This window comes from Tursiops truncatus, chromosome 3 (genome assembly GCF_011762595.2).
Source record: "Tursiops truncatus isolate mTurTru1 chromosome 3, mTurTru1.mat.Y, whole genome shotgun sequence".
Lineage (NCBI taxonomy): Eukaryota > Metazoa > Chordata > Mammalia > Artiodactyla > Delphinidae > Tursiops > Tursiops truncatus.
This window is the reverse complement of record NC_047036.1, coordinates 6,392,013-6,409,563: the sequence shown is the minus strand read 5'-3', so window position 1 is coordinate 6,409,563 and position 17,551 is coordinate 6,392,013. Positions and strand designations below refer to the sequence as shown.

Genomic DNA, 17,551 nt, shown 5'->3' with positions numbered 1-17,551 from the left:
TTGTCTCACCTACTTGAGCCCACATTTCCTCAGCTTTAAAGTGGGAGTTCTAAACCCCGAGGAGTTTGTGTGGGAATCCATAAGCCACTGGAGTGTGGTCTTAACCTGCACGATAGGGGCTGTGACTGTCACTTTGAACAGTTTTCTTTTAGGAAGCAGCTGCTGCCTTTAACCAAAGTTAGAAATGTTTAGTTTGGAGGTGATTTGAAACTTATTCAAGCATTAAGATATTGGCTGTGTTTTTAATGAATGGATTTCTTGCAAGAAATCATCCCTCACCTATCATGATTAAATTTTCCACAGCTTAGCAGTTAATGGCAGGTGATCTAATTAATTTCAATGCTGATTCCTACATTGCTGGTTTTATTGTCTTGATTCTCTAAGGACTTATGACACTGCGTTCCTGGCAATTTCAAGGCTGAATGATTCTTAACTATTTCCTTATACTTTTGAAAATGTTTTTTCACTGTCGGTGTCTCCTATGTTTTTTCAAACAAATAGCAGTTTATTTGGAATGCCTTTGGGTGCATTAAGCATGTTTATAGTAACATGATAGAAAATATATAAAGTTTGGGTGATGGAAATTTTTATAAATTATTCTTTCTTCAGTCTTGATTACCAAGAAAGACAAGCCATCTCTAAGAAATGCCTTTGGGGCTTCCCTGGTGGCCCAGTGGTTAAGAATCTGCCTGCCAGTGCAGGGGACACGGGTTTGAGCCCTGGTTCGGGAAGATCCCACATGCCACGGAGCAACTAAGCCTGTGCACCACAACTACTGAGCCTGCACTCTAGAGCCCACAAGCCACAACTACTGAGCCTGTGTGACGCAACTACTGAAGCCCATGCATCTAGGCCCGTGCTCCGCAACAAGAGAAGCCACCGCAATGAGAAGCCCCTGCTCACCACAACTAGAGAAAGCCCATGTGCAGCAATGAAGACCCAACACAGCCAAAAATAAATAAATAAATAAATAAATAAAAAAGAAATGCCTTCATCTGAAAGTAGTTGCGATAAATCAATGTCAGATTATTTTCAGTTACTTTAAGTCAGATTCTACTCCCTTAACCTTCTACTACTTTTAAAAAGCAGGGCTTTAATTGGGCAAGCTTTCAAAAGCACTCTTGTTTATTAGGAAGCAAAGGAAAATTATATTTCTCCCAGCATTTTGACTTTTACACCTTAAAGCCAATCAGTGAATGCCCATTAGTCATCTTATCAAAGAAAAACATACATTAAAATAATTTGTTTTGATTTATTAAATTTCCATTTGTCAGTGTTTTTTTCAAAAGCAGAGTGTTGCTGTCTTTAGGAAAGCACACTGAGCTGGGAAAAAGAATAACATGGAAGAGTCATGACAACGTAGACTTTTCTAAACAGATGTATTAAAAATACTGCAGTGTTAAGGGGACTGGACTCACAGTGTTTTTCATGAGAGGGGGGCTTCCTACAAGACTGAGAGTTTAAGGAGGGTTTTGAGGCAAGATTCTTACGTGATATCAATGCTGCAGCCATGATGCACATGGCTGGCGAGTCCTCTCATTTGCATGATTTGCTCACAGCAATGTCCGTAGTTGCCTGAACTTAAGGAGCCTTGACCACAAGTCACACGTTCAAATTCAGGAAACAGGCAGTTTTCCCTTCTAGTCTCGTCTTAGTCACTGATCAACTGGGAAACTTCGGACAAGCCCCTGAACCTCTCTGCACCTGGTTCCTCTGTTGTAAAATGCTGGGGGCCTCAGGCTTGATTGGGGATCAGAATCACGTGGAGGACTTGCTCTGCAAAGTACAGGGGGCATGCTGGGCCCCCCACCAGGATTTCTGAGTTGGCAGGTCTGCACTGGGGCCTGAAAAACGTGCATTTCTAACAGGTTCCCAGGTGATGCTGATACTGCTGGTTGGGAACCTCACTTTGAGAGACACATGTGTGCACAGGCCTTTGCGAGGTGGACTTTGATAATGTCTCTGCTTGCTTTAAAAAATCTATTGTTTGATAAGGCTGGAGATACAGCTTTGGGGAAAAACAGTTCTCCTTCTGCATCCGGGGCAGGGGCTGAGGGGCACAGTTAAGGGCACTGGGTGAATCACCCATCTGCAGGTGTCTACCTTTAAGGGCAGGTGACAAAAAGAGCCCCAGGATGGATGCTGTAGGCTCCAAGGGAGGAAGAACCCACAGGGGCAGTTCGAAGTCCCTGAAACATAGGGCATCCTAGTCCAGATTTCGGTTACAGTGAAGAGAAATGCTCTTATACTATTTTTCTTCTCTCAGTCACCTTTTTGGAGAATTAGATGTATAAATGTCAATGCTGAGTGGCAATTATAAGATCAAAACCTTTCTGACTGGGGCAGTTGGACAAGTCATGCTGTATTCCCACTTTGATGATGAAGGCCGGTTATTAATTTCGATAAGCTCTTTTTACCCAGTATGAGCCAAAGCCCTGGCAGGGTGGCCATGTTGATCCTGCAATGCACTGGGTCCAACAAGCTGGAGCAAGGCGTGGGTACCTGCCAGCCTCTCTCACGGTCTTTAGTTCTTTTAATCGGATCTGATCCCATGAGCTACCAATGAGGAAAAAAGTCCTAAGAAAAACTGAAAAATGTGTTCAAAGTCTCACAGCTAGTAAAAAAAAAACAGTCAGGGATTAAACGGAGAGCTCCTGCTTCAAGTCCGAGTTCCCAGCCGCTTCCTAATGCATCCCTGGGGTCCTCGACTTCTTACAGATGCCTGCCCTGAGCTATGGTGTGCCCAGCCAGGCTGGCATTTGCGGCTTTGCTTTTAAACATTTGATTATGCATGACCTATTTTTCACCCTTTGGCAAAGTATGATTTCTTTAGGGGAAGAAAGAAACCAAAACTTTTGAGTTGGATTTACAAGAACACAGTTTTCCAGGTCTTCTCTCTTCCAAAATGCATCGAGATTGGCTTTGGGCCCTTTTTTTTTTTAAGATTTTTTTTTTTTTTGATGTGGACCATTTTTAAAGTCTTTATTGAATTTGCTACAATATTGCTTCTGTTTTATGTTTTGGTTTTTTGGCTGCGAGGTCTTAGTTCTCCGACCAGGGATTGAACCCGCACCCCCTGCATTGGAAGGTGAAGTCCTAACCCCTGGACCACCAGGGAAGTCCCTGTGCCTTCTTAAGTCTCCTCAGACATAACAGGCAGCTCGTGGGGCTTTGGTGGCTTCTCTCGTTAGTTCAGACTCTTGTGAAGCTGATGTACCTAGTTCCCAATCATTCGGGGCCTCATAGCTCTACCGACGTATTACAGTAGATCAGAGTATGTGGACGGAGTGCGTGCCGCTGCTAGTAGAGAATCTTTTTACTAGTAAACTATTTTTCCCTGCAAATATTCCCTCGAGATGCCAAAGTGGAAACAGACCACGTGACACAGTGAAGCATACTGTCTTTCTTTCCAGGGAGTTGCGTAATCAATGATCGACATCACAAACTTTGTCCCGATCTGATTTACCCAAGGAGAGTTCAATCTCTGCTTCTGAAACAACTGCCCATGGGAGAATCAGTGGCAAACCAACTCAGTTCTGGAGCAAACCGCAGGAGAAAGAATAAGAGGGGGCAGGGGCGGGAAAGAGACAGACTCTCAACCAAAGTACAGAAAACTTTTAATGAATTAACCTTACAAAAGACAATGGCATCAAAACATCAGACGTGTTTGGTACAAAACTAGTCCTAGGTTGTAAGAACTAATTCTGGTGATGGATGGTGACGTGCTGCTGGCACGAGACACGACAGAGCAAGGTGACGGTGCCACGGATCCCAGCTGGGCCCGTGGACAGTCACTGCAATGAGACACGTGGGTGAACACAGTCGGATTCCATGGGGGGGGGGGGTGACAAAATCAACTTAGTCACACATACTGTGTGTTTTAGTATCAGACTAGCAGATGCGGTTGGCGAGCTACCATATTTTTCCAAAAAAGAACATGCACCGGAAGATAATATACACCCCCTAGTTTTATTGCCTTAAGAATTTTTGTCTGTTTCGCCTCTCTCATCTCTGTCAGTTTCTCTGAAGGCTTTTCCGCTGTAATGCGCACTCCTTTCCCTTCTGCTCAGGAGTAAGCACGGTGCAAATGGCAGGGTGATCTTGGCACACATCAGACACCAAACGGCAGGCCACCGGGTCACAGGAATGAGTCTACAGAGGCTCCAGAGGACAGAACAGAGCACACACATCACAAACGAGGGACAAAAGTGGCAGTCAGAAAGTGCATTGTTATCTTCCTGAAAATACAGTCTTCTTGCCAAAACCGAGGCGACGCTTCAGGATGCCAGGTTGCTCTGGGAAAGGGACCGTGACATCTCTGTGTTCACAAAGTATGTCTTCAGGTCCCCTTTTCCTTTCACGTTGATTATTCCTCGACACGTGCACGTGTATCCCAGGGTCTGCAGAATGAGGCTCGTCTCCTCAGTAACCTGGAAGCACAGGGACAGACGAAGAAGTGCTTAGTGCCGATGCGGACACAACCCTTTCAAAGGGCATTTGACTACCAGAATAAAGAGCCCCCAAATGTTCATGCTCTTTGACCCATTCATCCTACTCCTGAGAAATCGGATGAGAGCATAATCCATGAGAGGAAGAGCTTTCTAAGGACAATGTTTAATTCAGTGCTGTGAAAGTGAAAAACTGGAAACCACCTAAGACTCAAGTAATCTCCAGGGTTAAGTAAACTACGATGCCCTCGTGCTCGCTTCAGCAGCACAGATACTAAAATTGGAACGATACAGAGAAGATTAGCATGGCCCCCACGCAAGTACGACACACAAATTCATGAAGCGTTCCATATTTTTGAGAGTTAAACTTGGGCCAAACATGCAGTAAACATTTATTTAAAAATGACTGTTGACTACTGTTATTAGTTACAGACATCAGTTACAATTTATAGAACTGAAAAATAATGACGTGTTTAATTATAATGATTTTAAAATAAAATTCAAATTTATGGTGTCCTGAAGAAAACAAAACAAAAAGAAAACTACGACGCTATCACGATCAATGTCACGGATCAGACGATGAAATCATGTCGAACTATTTCACCCCCCAAAAAAGAATTAAGCCTGGATCCGTGCCATGATTTTAACCACATGAAGATTATGCTTTCACATGTAAGAGACCTGGAAAAAAGGAAGTAAACCTATGTTGAAGTGGTGGGATTTTGGATGATGTTTATAAACTGTTATTAATGTCATTTTCTAAAATAATAAATGTTAATGATAGATTTTAATATAGATAAGAGAAAACACACGAGAAGCAGCACAGTCGACTCTGCAAATGGCCACGTGTTTCAGGTTTAATACACATGAATAAAATGACCTAAAACTGAAAGAACATTAGGAATTCGCACCAGCCTAAGGGCGGACAGGATGCTCTGCGTCAGGTCTGGAAAGTTTCCCCACCTCATTGGATTGACTCGGGATGCTGAAAGGAGTGACCCCTCCGGGGCAGTCTGTCAATGTGACAGGACTCCTGATTTCCTGCCACTGCACCACGAGGTGAGGACCCCATCTCTGCACTACATCCTGGTCCTGCTGGGTCAGTGGGCAGGGAAACCTGCTGGGTAGCACGGATCCTCTCTCCGAGGGGAGGGGAGGTGAGTCGTATTGTCTCCAGCTTGAGCATGCGCTGTGCTCTCGAGAGAGACCACGCCTAGGACCGAGGGCAGGGGTCTGATGCTTGCGTGTCAGAGGAACCTCCTGCAAAAGGCATCCTCTCAAGCAGAGAACGTGTGAGGTGCACCGACTGGGCTACAAACAAGACCTCAGCTTCTGAGGTGAGGGACCACCCATCAGGAACGTGGTCCCCCAGCCAGGCGCCCCAGGAGGTATCTGGGACCTGAGCAGAGAGGGAGGGAGCTATTTTCCCAGAAGTCCCTGGTAACACTGCTCTGGAACCATGTGAAACAGCAGGCGAGGAGGAGGGATTTCATCCCACTTCATCAGAGGAAACAGCCATGCCACCTGTAGGGCCCAGCCACCTTGGGTACGTGGGTGACGCACGTGCTGGGCGTGACACACGTGTGTTGGGCATGCCACACCACAACTTTGGTTCTGGTGTGGACACCGTCAGGGGGCCGTGTGGTGCTGGGGCAGCAGCAGTGGCAGTGAGCCAGCCCCTTGGAGGCTGAGGGAGGCCTGGAGGATGGACACTGCCATGGGGCAGAGGTGGCAGCACATCAAAACCACAGGAGGGCTGGGCTTCTAGAACCCAGGACAGCATCCAGGGGGCCCCAGAAGTAAGGCTGAAGTGTGTGTTGTGACGATCTCAAGGGCAGGCTATGGGAAAGAGCTAGAAAAATCCATCTGTCTTCTGCAGTGTGACCCAGTGGCTGGCCCCTAGCAAAGGGGCCAAAGTGTGGGCCTTTCTGAGCAGAGCAGGAAGGAAAAGGGGGATGCAAAGTCCAGATGCTCACGTCCTGCCCTCCCCTGGCTGGGCCCAAGTTCCGGAGAAGGAGGATAGGCTGTAGCTCGGGAACATTAGATAAGAACTGAAAAACTATGGACATAGTCAAGAAAATCAGATGACAAATATATTCTCCTGATGAGAGTTCTTAGGGGCAATCAGAATTAGAGATTGCTACAGACACTCGGCTTCCGGTCTTCCACGCAGGGAGCACACACATCGTTTGAAGCCTTGCAGGGTAATTTTGCAGTCGAGGCTGGTGCTGGGCAGCACGCCCTTGGCATTTTTGAGCTGGCCATCGGAATTTGTATCGCCAACCGCACAGTTATCGTGACGTTCAGAGAGCCATCAACCTAATGAACTCCAGCTACGATTCCTCCAAGTCCAGGGCAAGCCTGGCTGGGGGACGAGGGGCTTCCTATGCTGTTCTTGGGGCACAGGAAGCATGGTGGGAGTGTAATCCTCTTCAATAAAAAGAATTTGTTCTTCAGGCCCAGGGGAAGCTTTAAATATTCTCAGCGTCATTTTCAATTTTTCCTGGCATCTCACTACTGGTTTTTTCGCACATAAATGGAAATGAGAGGCTAGTGGAGCTGGGGTGAGCTCTGCCCTCCGGAGAAAAAAACCTACCCAGATGCGGACCCTCCAGCCGCTGAACTGAGTGAACACGCAGGCCTGTGGAAGACATCCCTCACTCTGGACGGGCTGAAACCTGTCTTGTTCCCTCCCCGGGCTCAGAGAAAACGCACAGAGACGGTCCAGGTGGCTGCACGGCACTAAGTCACCGGACTTTTATGAGGCCCAGTTTCCTCTTAGAGACACACGTGATCATTGTCAACATTGACCTGGAGGGGATTTACGGTCTCTGGGAGGGCATGTTCCCCTGACCGGCCTCTCTCAGATTGCTTTTGATACTTATCCTAAGTGCTCGAAAAGTGCCTGGAGAGTCGTGAAGCATGCGGAACTACAGTCCATCTTCCGAACGTTCCTGGTGTGCGGTGGAGGCCTAGGTTGGCCCACGCGTGGGCGAATGTGTTCCTGGTAGGAGCCTGCCTTTCTCCCCACCAAGCAGAAGACCCGGGCTGCCCAGGGTCGCTGGAGCATCCCTGGGCACGGGGAGCGGCCAGCCATATACCGACAGAAAGCCCTAGTCAGAGGAGCCCCATTTTTGCTGAAAGCTTGGTCTGGGGTGGATCCCGTGAGAACAGCCGGCTCTATTTTTCCTTGGCAGTGGCCAATTTGGCCGGGAAGGCCTGGGATACTTCCTCTTTTCCTCCACACTCCTCTTTTCTTCTCTCTCTCTTCTCTTTGCTGGATGGTTGCTAACTTTTCAGCAATTGCTGACTCATATTCTGACTGCAAGGCGAACACGTAGAAGTCACGTGTGTCACCTTCCATCTAAAGGTCAAGCTCTGCCTGAGAAAGGCCACAGAGACAGGATCCTCTAGGAGGAATGAGGGAGAGTCACACTGAAAGCAAGCGAGCTCTGCAGGGGTTTCACGAAAAGCCCCTTCTAGGTGATGCTGGAGCTGACAGCTCCCTGCAGAGGTTAACAATGGACTCCAGCGTCCATCGTACTTTTGGGAGGCAGGGTTATTTGAGGATTTCCGCCAAGCTGAGGCGCAGAACAGGGGCTCAGGGAATTCTCTGAAGAGGACAAAAAACCGATAAAGCCTGTTAGCTGTGTCCAGTGATTTTCATACAAACTTGCCATCTGGCAGGAATTTATCTTCCAGAAGACAACAAAGCTGGGGTGAAATGTGGAACCATTGCTTTTTGAGGGCGAGGAAAACAGAAAGTTCCACATAGACACACAGGCACGCACGCACACACACATACACACACACATATCCTTCTCCTTTGGGGAGTGAGTCTCTCATTCTAGGTGCTGGTGCTGTGACCCAAGCAGGTGTGCGCAGTCACCACTGCTTTTAACTTGTCAGATCTTGGAATTCTCCCCCTTGGGTGGATTCCAGAGTCTTCCAGTCATTTCCAGATATCTGAATCCCAATGTAGTCTGATCTAGTACTGTCATTTCACCTCACTCCATTTCATCTCTTCCTCTCTGCAGTTGGCCCCTTCACTCATCCTCCAAGTTCAGCCCCTGGGGAGCGGAAGGCAGGTGGTCACATCTGGTCTGGGTTATACCAAGGAGAAGGGCACCCCTGCTGCCCCTCCCATCAGGTGGCCGCACTGCCCTGTTGGTCGCTGTGATCACCTATTTTCCCAAATGCAATCACCTTCATACTATTTCACAATTTTTATGGTTCACAGTTAATGCAGAAACGAATTAGTATTTCCCCAATAAAAAGTTTAACTAAATTACAAAGTTTACTTTCTTCCCTCTGTTTTAATATATTATCCTTATTATATACTTATGCATGATTCCCAAGACGACAGACATGGTGGATAACAACAGAACAGACTAAATTACCTGGATTTTGTCCAGGACGCCGGTGCTGTCCATCCTACTGGCCACATTTACGGTGTTGCCCCAGATATCGTACTGTGGCTTCTGAGCTCCGATCACACCGGCTATTACAGGGCCATGGTTAATACCTGTGACACACCAGAACCAGCTGAGCACGATTTGAATCATGAACTTGACAGCGTAAGCAACTGTCTCAAACAGGAAAGTTTTACAAGACCATTCCTGAACCATGATTACGCAGCAAACATTCGCCCAACTTGTGGAACTCTAAAACAAAGAACCATAATTCGTCTAACTTCATCATCTCAAAAACAGTAAAACGTTTGTCTTTCTTCCTCTTCTTGATTCGCGCTCATATGTCTATTTACAATTATTCTGTAATAGCGTAAAATTGGTACACTTTATAAAACTCAACATTATAATTGTTTTTCTATGATGCCACATAATCTTAGTCAAGAGGTGATTATCTTGTTCTCCGATAGTTTTGTGGTTAATTACTTCTGAAATGCACCTATTTTAATTTTAACCGGCCACAGCGAGTCTGTGAACTCTATTTATTGGCCGTCCTGCCGCTGGTGGACTTCTGGGTTCTCTCTAATGTTTTGCTTAAACCACCACCAGCCCCTTGACGTGTGTGCTGCATTTTCTACCTGCCATGTACTATTCTGTGAGCTTGACATGTACAAGCTTCTAATTCTCACAGACCCCTGCCTGGGGTCTTCCCCCACCCCCAGTGTAGCAAGTAGGACGATTCCTTGTCCCAAGAACTCAGTTCAAACACACGGACCCACAGTTGTTACGGGCGTCCAAGAGGTAGGCCACAGAAATAGAAACAGAGGTATTGACACTGGTTGATTTTTCCCCCCTATATTTTCTCCTGGATCTAAGACCCCCTCCTCCCCAGGCTTACTGCAGTAATCAAATCGTATGGATTAATGAGGGTGTTTCTGAGAGATTTCACTCCCCACTACTGAACTGCTTCGTGTACAAGCCCAGTTATAGACCGGAGGCAAAGCCTTCCCTTTGCAATGGTAAGTGGGGCAGGCAACACAGCACAAACGTTGTTCCACAAAATCCCTGAAGGTACGCAAGAGTGAGAAAGAAGTTCTCCTTTGCTTTTGTGGAGTATTCAGTAACACTCAAATCTCTGTTTCAGACATCCCGAATAATTTATTCCTGCTGCTGGCCGGTGATCTCAGACGCCACCGCCCTCAGCTGTCCTTCTGGCTGCTCTGAGCCCCTGCTTGGTCAGTGGCTCTGGGCCAGGGCAGAGAGCCTGGGGCCGATATTGCTGGCAGCGGAGCGATCTCTGCTGAAGCGCAGGGGTGCTTCCCACTCACTGACTGACTCTACAGCTTGACGTGCGGAAAAGGACATTAGGAGCAAGCTTGGCTCTTACTATATGCATCATGATTTTGTAGGGGCTAATGTTACCTTTCTGAGTTCCTACTGTGAACTGCCACTGGATGGCACTGTGTCCAAAGATGGGGCTGGGAAGCTGCCCTCGGGAGAGACGGAGGGTTTGGGGAAAGGCAAGCTTGGAGGCCACGGACACACTGAGCAGGGCTTCCGCAGACATTGAAAAGAGCTGGTGTGTGGGGTGAGTGTATAGATATTAATAGTTATTCAATAATCAGTGCAAAGTAAGCACTCAATAAGTACCTAATTCAGGAAGTCCATTAACTTGCTCACATTAATTTGGAAAATATTGTTATGGTCCAGACCAAGAACCCTGGGCTTTTGATGTGACAGATATGACTAGCAAAGAATTGTCCCGTTCCCCTCACAGTGAAGGGCAATATCGTTTTGGTCCATACGTATTTGACAACAGATGGAGTGGGAGGTTGGGGTCAGCAGCTTTTCTATGTAGAATGGATAAACCACAAGGTCCTACTGTACAGCACAGAGCACCATATTCAATATCCTATGATAAACCATAGTGGAAAAGAATATTAAAAAAATGTATATATGTGTATAACTGCACCACTTTGCTGTACAGCAGAAATTAACACCACATTGTAAATCAACTGTACTTCAATTTAAAAAAAAAAGACTATTTGACAGGGGTCATTCTGCCATGCAATTGGTTTCTTTTTTTAAGGAGCATACTATGAAAGTTTGAGGATCCCATTTTCCAAGCTGTTAAAGCAATAAAAAGCTCCAGGTGAAAGGGCCGCCTCCACGTCTGATGGGGACAGCTTCCTGCCCACCTGGCCCTTCTCATCTTTGTACGGGTGGAGCCAGATAAAGGTCCACTGGGCACACAGATGAGAAGGTCTAAATAAAAATGTGTTCAGATGCTCACAATAAGACATACGTGCAGTGAAGAGAATCCCATTTGCTCCAGAAATGTGTAATATTTCTGGGTTTTCCAATTCAGAACATATGAACACCAAAGGAAGAAAATAGCCCCAAATATTGGGATTTTTTTAAAGTTGAAATTTGTATGCAAGAGAGGTGAAAAGCCACTCAGATAGACTTTGTTAAAAGGACTACTCTTACATGGATTTGCTTTCAGAAGCAGCAAAATATGTTGCCAAGAACAGCATAAAATGGTCAAAGAAGCTCTTACAAATCACAAATGGCTGCAAGTGACCATGCAAACGTCGCAAGGCGGTGTGTGCAGACCTGAGGGTTTAAAACACACTTCTTTTGGATAGACATTTGTAAAGCGCAAGGGAGCATGGAACATGCTCAAGAATCAACTTAAAGCAAAGGAAGAACTTACTTGAATTTTTTTTTTTTTGGAAGAAAGTTGGCTTTTTCTCTGGGATTGGAACGTTCAATCTGAAAAGCTCCAGCTCTGTTAGAATTTAGGACACAGTTGGGGTTCTTATAGGTTGTGACCCCAGGAGTATGGGGACTATTCCAACAATTCCAAGATGCATTTTTAAAAAAACAGTCTTACATCTTTGAAGTCTGGATGCATCTTATAGCCCATAGTGGGTCCTACTATCATAAAATGATGGAGGGTTTTACAGTCAGGCTTGCATCAGCTCCTGGCATGGCTGAAGGCTGAGCCTACCATGACCTGCAGAAATGACCGTGGCTGGAGAGACTGAGACCCGGCTCAGGGTCCACTTCTGAAACCAAGTGCTTGCAGCCTGGGTGCAACCAAAGCAGGTGTTTTTTTTTTTTTTTTTTCTAATTTGCTCAAAAGTGCCTCAGGAGCTCATAGCTGCCCTGGGCCCTTCCACCTGCCGTCCAGTTCTGCTGCTCTAATGATGCATTTGTCACTGTACTGCTCCAACATCGCAAGGATTGCGACCTTTCTGTGAATCTGTTCCTGACGCCAGGCCTTCTCCACAGCCCACCCCAGATCTGCACAACGTACCTACTCGTAACTTGAAGTCGTTGAAGGAGTGCTTGTTGATGGCGTCCAGTTTCCCCACCAGGGCGAATGCAAACTCCACCATGGTGCCGATGTGCATGTACTGCCTCTCGGGCTCCTGAAAGGAAAGAGACACAGCAGGCGGGGGTGAGGACTCAGCAGGCGGGGAAAGGCTCCTTCAGTTACAGGATGCACACTCTTTCCTCTGGCCTCCTTGGGGGAGGGGGTGTCGTGGCTGAATTGTGTACCCCCAAATTCATATATTGAAGTCCTAACCCCCAGGACCTCAGAATGTGACTGTATTTGAAGACAGGGTCTCTAAAGAAGGAATTAAGATTAAATTAGGTCATTAGTATGACCAATCTGGTATGACTGGGGTCCTTATAGGAAGAGGAGATTGGGACACAGACACACCCAGAGAGACCATGTGAAGACACAGTGAGAAGGTGGCATTCTACAGGCCCAGGAGACAAGCCTCAGAAGAAACCTTCCCTTTCGGCACCTTGATCTCAGACTTCTGGCCTCCAGAACTGTGAGAACATAAATGTCTGTTGTTTTAGCTGCCCAGTCTGTGTTACTTTGTTATGGCAGCCTGGGCAGACTTATACAGGGGCTAACCATTTTCTGCCTTTACTGGTCCCTGGGTGGTTTATCGTCCCTTGAGGAATAGAGAGTTATCACCCACATGGAGCTGAAGGAAAAGTCCAAGATTTCCAATGAAGATAAGTGGAAATTTCTACTTCTTTTTACTATTAATTTGTATTTATGATTCCTGTTACTAATTCACATTTACCATTAATTTGTAACACCTATTCTGTCTGTGTTTACTTTTGAAGTTCATCCTTTTGAAAATTCTATTTTTGGTTATATTTTAAAAAATAGATTCTTTATTAGTATTTGTATATAACCTATAAAAATGTATCCATTTACACGTCCTGAAGGTCCCCCAGTTTTTTGGGGCATAATTTTATTTTATTATTTATTTATTTGCTTGCTTGCTTATTTATTTATGTTTTAAATTAATTTTTATTGGAGTGGTTAGGTGCACGGGATAGTTTGGAACACAGCTTCGGAAGGCTGAACTGAAATGCAGCCCTGGAGCTGCCGTCAGACTCTTGGTATGGACGTCCTCTCCGTCTTTCTCTGGTCTCCCTGCCTGGTCTGTGAGCTCCACAAGGGCAGAGACTATGTTCTGTTAACCTGTAGACACACACAACAGCAAAGCGCCTGGTGCAGAAGAAGCACTTAATAAATGTCTATTGAGAGACTACACTTCGGTTGACCGTCGGGTAGCCGGGCGGGGCATGATGTCTGGGAGGAACAGAGAGAGAGTTCTCAGCTGTGGTGGAAGGTCAAAGCTGAGGGATGCGCCCGTGGGAAGCACACGCCCAAAGGAATCACTCACGTGTCCGCTGCAGTGGGCGAGGGCTCCAGGGGAAGAAATGGAAACAAAATATCAGAGGGGTGACCTGGGGGAGGCCCTCAGCTGGGACGGGGCGGGGGTCAGTAAAGGACCCTGGAAATACTTGAGAGGACAGAACACGGGGTCATCGCGGGTCTTGCGCTGTGATTTCTGGGACGGGTGTTCATCCCCCTGGGCCCCAGAGGAGTTCAATCAGAGGTGGAGAAAGCTCTCGGGGGCATTTGAAGAGGAGGCACCTGGTGACCAGTGGGGGGCATACTCCACGGAGGGTAAAGATAAAAACAAACTCTGAGGGTTTCAGTGGGGATGACTGAGAAGGAAAACGGACAGAACCCACCCATTCGAGATGCCAGGAAGATGGCGAAAACCACGGAAACAGCTAAGGGAAACAGGAACACGGCAAGAGGGCAGTCCAATGACCCACATGGCCTTCTAATAATGCCAGTGAAGGGGGTAGCACTAAAGCAAGTCTTCCAACCTGGGCACTGCTGACATTTGGGTAGGATCAATCTTTGTTGGGGGGTGTCCTGCACACAGCAGGGGTGTTGAGAAGCATCCCTGCCTCTGCTCACTAGATGCCAAGAGCATCTCTCCTTCCAGTGTGACAACCAAAACAGTCTCCAGACATTGCCAAATGTCCCCTGGGGAACAAAACTGCTCCCAATTGAGACCACTGCACTAAACTTTATACACACACACACACACACACACACACACATATACATATACACACATATACATACACACACACACACACACACATATATATACATATATACACACACACACATATACATATACAAACACACACGTATACATATACACACACATATACATATATACACACACATACCTACACACACGTATACATATACACACACATATATACATATATACACACATATATATACACATATACACACATATATATACCTATTTATACACACACATATATATACATATATACACACATATATATACATATACACACATATACATATACACACGTATATATATACATATACACACATATACATATACATATATACACACACACATATATACATATATACACACACATACATATACACACACACGTATATATACATATATACACACATAATATACATATATATACACACACATATATACATACACACATATATACATACACACACATATATACACACACATATATATACCTATTTATACACACACATATATATATATATATATATACATATATACACACACACACATATATATACATACATATATATATATATATATATATATATATGAAGGGGAAAGAGGAATTAAGAGAAAGATTTCTTCCTCCCTTTCCTCAAGCGAATTTTATCATTCTAGAAAAAGATGGATGAAATACTACTGTTGCCATAAATCCGCAACTTAAAAGTGTGGGAGCAAAACCAAACCATTTAAAATATTAGAATCACGAAGCAGACTGTCAGCTAACCTTGGTGGAAATGCAGAGAGTCATTTCTTAAGAACAGTTACACTTTTCCATCAGAGCTTGCTAATATCTCTTGTCTCATGACTTAGGGGGAAGACATGATTTGGAGGTATATGCAGGCAGTTGGAAAACATCTTGCTCCTTGACGGGAGGCATGAGCTGTTAAATCAACAGACAGGATCCTGTGCCGTAAAAATTACAACAGTCCTGGCAAAGAGAACAGACTGGCCGTGGGAGAAATGGTTTGCTTTTCATGGAATCAGGGTGCAGCAAACGAGCTTCTCTCCCTGATAAATGACTGCCCAATCTGTTTCCAGGCAGCAGGCTTCCACTGTGGGTTTGATGTGACCTCAGTGATAAATGAAGAGACTGAGCTCTGGGAGTGGGGTTGAAATCCAACGTCAAGGACTCATTTGGGCTTAGTAAAGCCTAGAGAAAATTATGCTCAGTCTCTAGAAGAGCTCAGGTCACTTCAAGAAGTCCTTATAACTGAACTTTTGATAAATGTTTGATGACAGCCTGAAACAGCTCTTTCTTCCATGATCCAAATAATTTCTCCCATCTCCAAATATTTAACTGACTTCTAGCTACACAGAGAGACCACTCATTCAGTTTCCTGGAACACACTTGGAAAGCTGTTTGTTTTGCAAGTTTCACCTGCAGGGAATGTGGCATAAAGTAAATGCATGTTTATTGAGGTTATTTTATAACCCAAGTGACTGGTATTGACCGAGGTGAAATTAACACAAGCCTCTGCTCCTGGCTTCTCCTCTCTTTCCTCCTCGCCTTCCTCTATCCATCAAACGTCCACTGCGTTCCTGCTGTGTTGGTGCTCATCTGATTCTGAAGATTCGGAACTGCTGTCTAAGGAGCACTTAGTTCTGCTGCCTGGGGCTCCTGGGAGAACGGATCAGACCTCACAGTTCTCTGAAGGAGAGTCACCCCAACCAGGTGAGCTGCATGTCCCAGCATGGAGATCGGCCCTCACCTGGGAGCTCAGGGCATCTGAGTTTCAGGCACCTTTTGGAGAGCAGGACTGGAACCCACAGCTTCCCAGTGTTTATCATCAAAACTCAGAGGCATGAAATAATATTTATGGAAAATGGCCTGATTCCTGGGCCATCTGTGGATTCCTCTGTATCCAGTGAACTTGGATTAAACTGGACGCAATGTTCTCCACCTGATCTCACTCTACCAAAGAATGTATTTGATTAAAATATGCATTAAGAGATGTTCTAGGGCTTCCCTGGTGGCGCAGTGGTTGAGAGTCCACCTGCCGATGTGGGGCACACGGGTTCGTGCCCCGATCTGGGAAGATCCCACATGCCACGGAGTGGCTGGGCCCGTGAGCCATGGCTGCTGAGCCTGCGCGTCTGGAGCCTGTTCTCTGCAACGGGAGAGGCCACAACAGTGAGAGGCCCGTGTACAGCAAAAAAAAAAAAAAAAAAAAAAAAAGAGAGATGTTCTAGCTAACAACCTCCCCCCTCAATGTGTTAAACGTTTTCCATAAGGAAGTTACTGAGCTCACTGTTCACTACAGACTAATGATTATGAGGGCCCGTTTGTTAGAGCTTGGGTCAGGGACCCAGTGGAGCATCCAGCTGCAGCCTGATGTGGCTTGGTTTCAAATATATTAATGAATGAGTGATTTGACCTCACCTTATGAACACTAAAGCACTGCACTTGTGTTGGCTGCTGGAAATTTCGGAACAATTAATAGCAATAGTGTATGTATGCACGTACTTTATCCTCACAACGATTCCCATGAAAGAATGCCTGTCTTTATCCCCATTATGCAGATGGGAAAGGGAAACACAGAGAGGTTAATAACTTATGTAAGTGGAATAACCAGGCTTTGCAGGTGGGCAATCTGACTCCAGGGTCCTCAATCTTCATTTACTCTAAATGTAAATGGATTAAATACTCCAATCAAAAGACACAGAGTGGCTGATAGGTTACAAAAAAAAATCCATTTATATGCTGCCTACAAGAGACTCACTTCAAATCTAAAGACACACTCAGACTGAAAGTGAGGGCATGGAAAAAGGTATTCCATGCAAATGGAAACAAAAAGAAAGCTGAGGTATCAATACTTAACATCAGACAAATAAACTTCACTGTCTTGCCTCCTTCCCCGTGTGCATCTTGAATGTGGTCACAACTTTTGCTATTTGATTTTCATTTTATTGCATCATCCTCATTTTTGTTTCTATCTTATCTTTCATATTCCTTGTATGTTAGTTTATTAATTTAAAAATATTTTTGCATTGTGTCCATTTTTGTAAGCTTCTTAAGGGAGAGATTTAAATAAAATAGGCACATACAAGTAGGTAAGCATTTTTCCTTGATAGTCTTGCTGCTAAAATGGTGACAGCTGTGTTGGATGATGTGTCTAAGAGATATTCAGCTGATGGAAAACTATATCCAAGCATTGTTCATTAATGGCTCTGGAACTGGCCACCACCCATGTGGATGACT

The 17,551-nt window shown here is 45.4% G+C and overlaps 1 protein-coding gene and 1 non-coding gene across 2 annotated transcripts in view; one reads left to right on the top strand and one right to left on the bottom strand.

Annotated features, from left to right (window-relative positions):
• Positions 1–3,600: 3,600 nt before the first annotated feature.
• The window catches only part of ADCY2 (adenylate cyclase 2), a 433,534-nt gene continuing 419,583 nt past the window's right edge, over positions 3,601–17,551 (bottom strand). Inside the window, exons 23-25 of the mRNA XM_019951134.3 lie at positions 12,180–12,294; positions 8,849–8,973; positions 3,601–4,430 (exon numbers count right to left, since the gene is read on the bottom strand). Of these exons, the coding sequence (XP_019806693.1) occupies positions 4,278–4,430; positions 8,849–8,973; positions 12,180–12,294 (393 nt within the window). The 3' untranslated portion in view covers positions 3,601–4,277. The remainder of the gene's footprint in view (positions 4,431–8,848; positions 8,974–12,179; positions 12,295–17,551) is intronic.
• LOC117311955 (U6 spliceosomal RNA) lies at positions 4,699–4,805 on the top strand. The gene has a single exon (XR_004526145.1). It is a non-coding gene; the product is annotated as a U6 spliceosomal RNA (small nuclear RNA).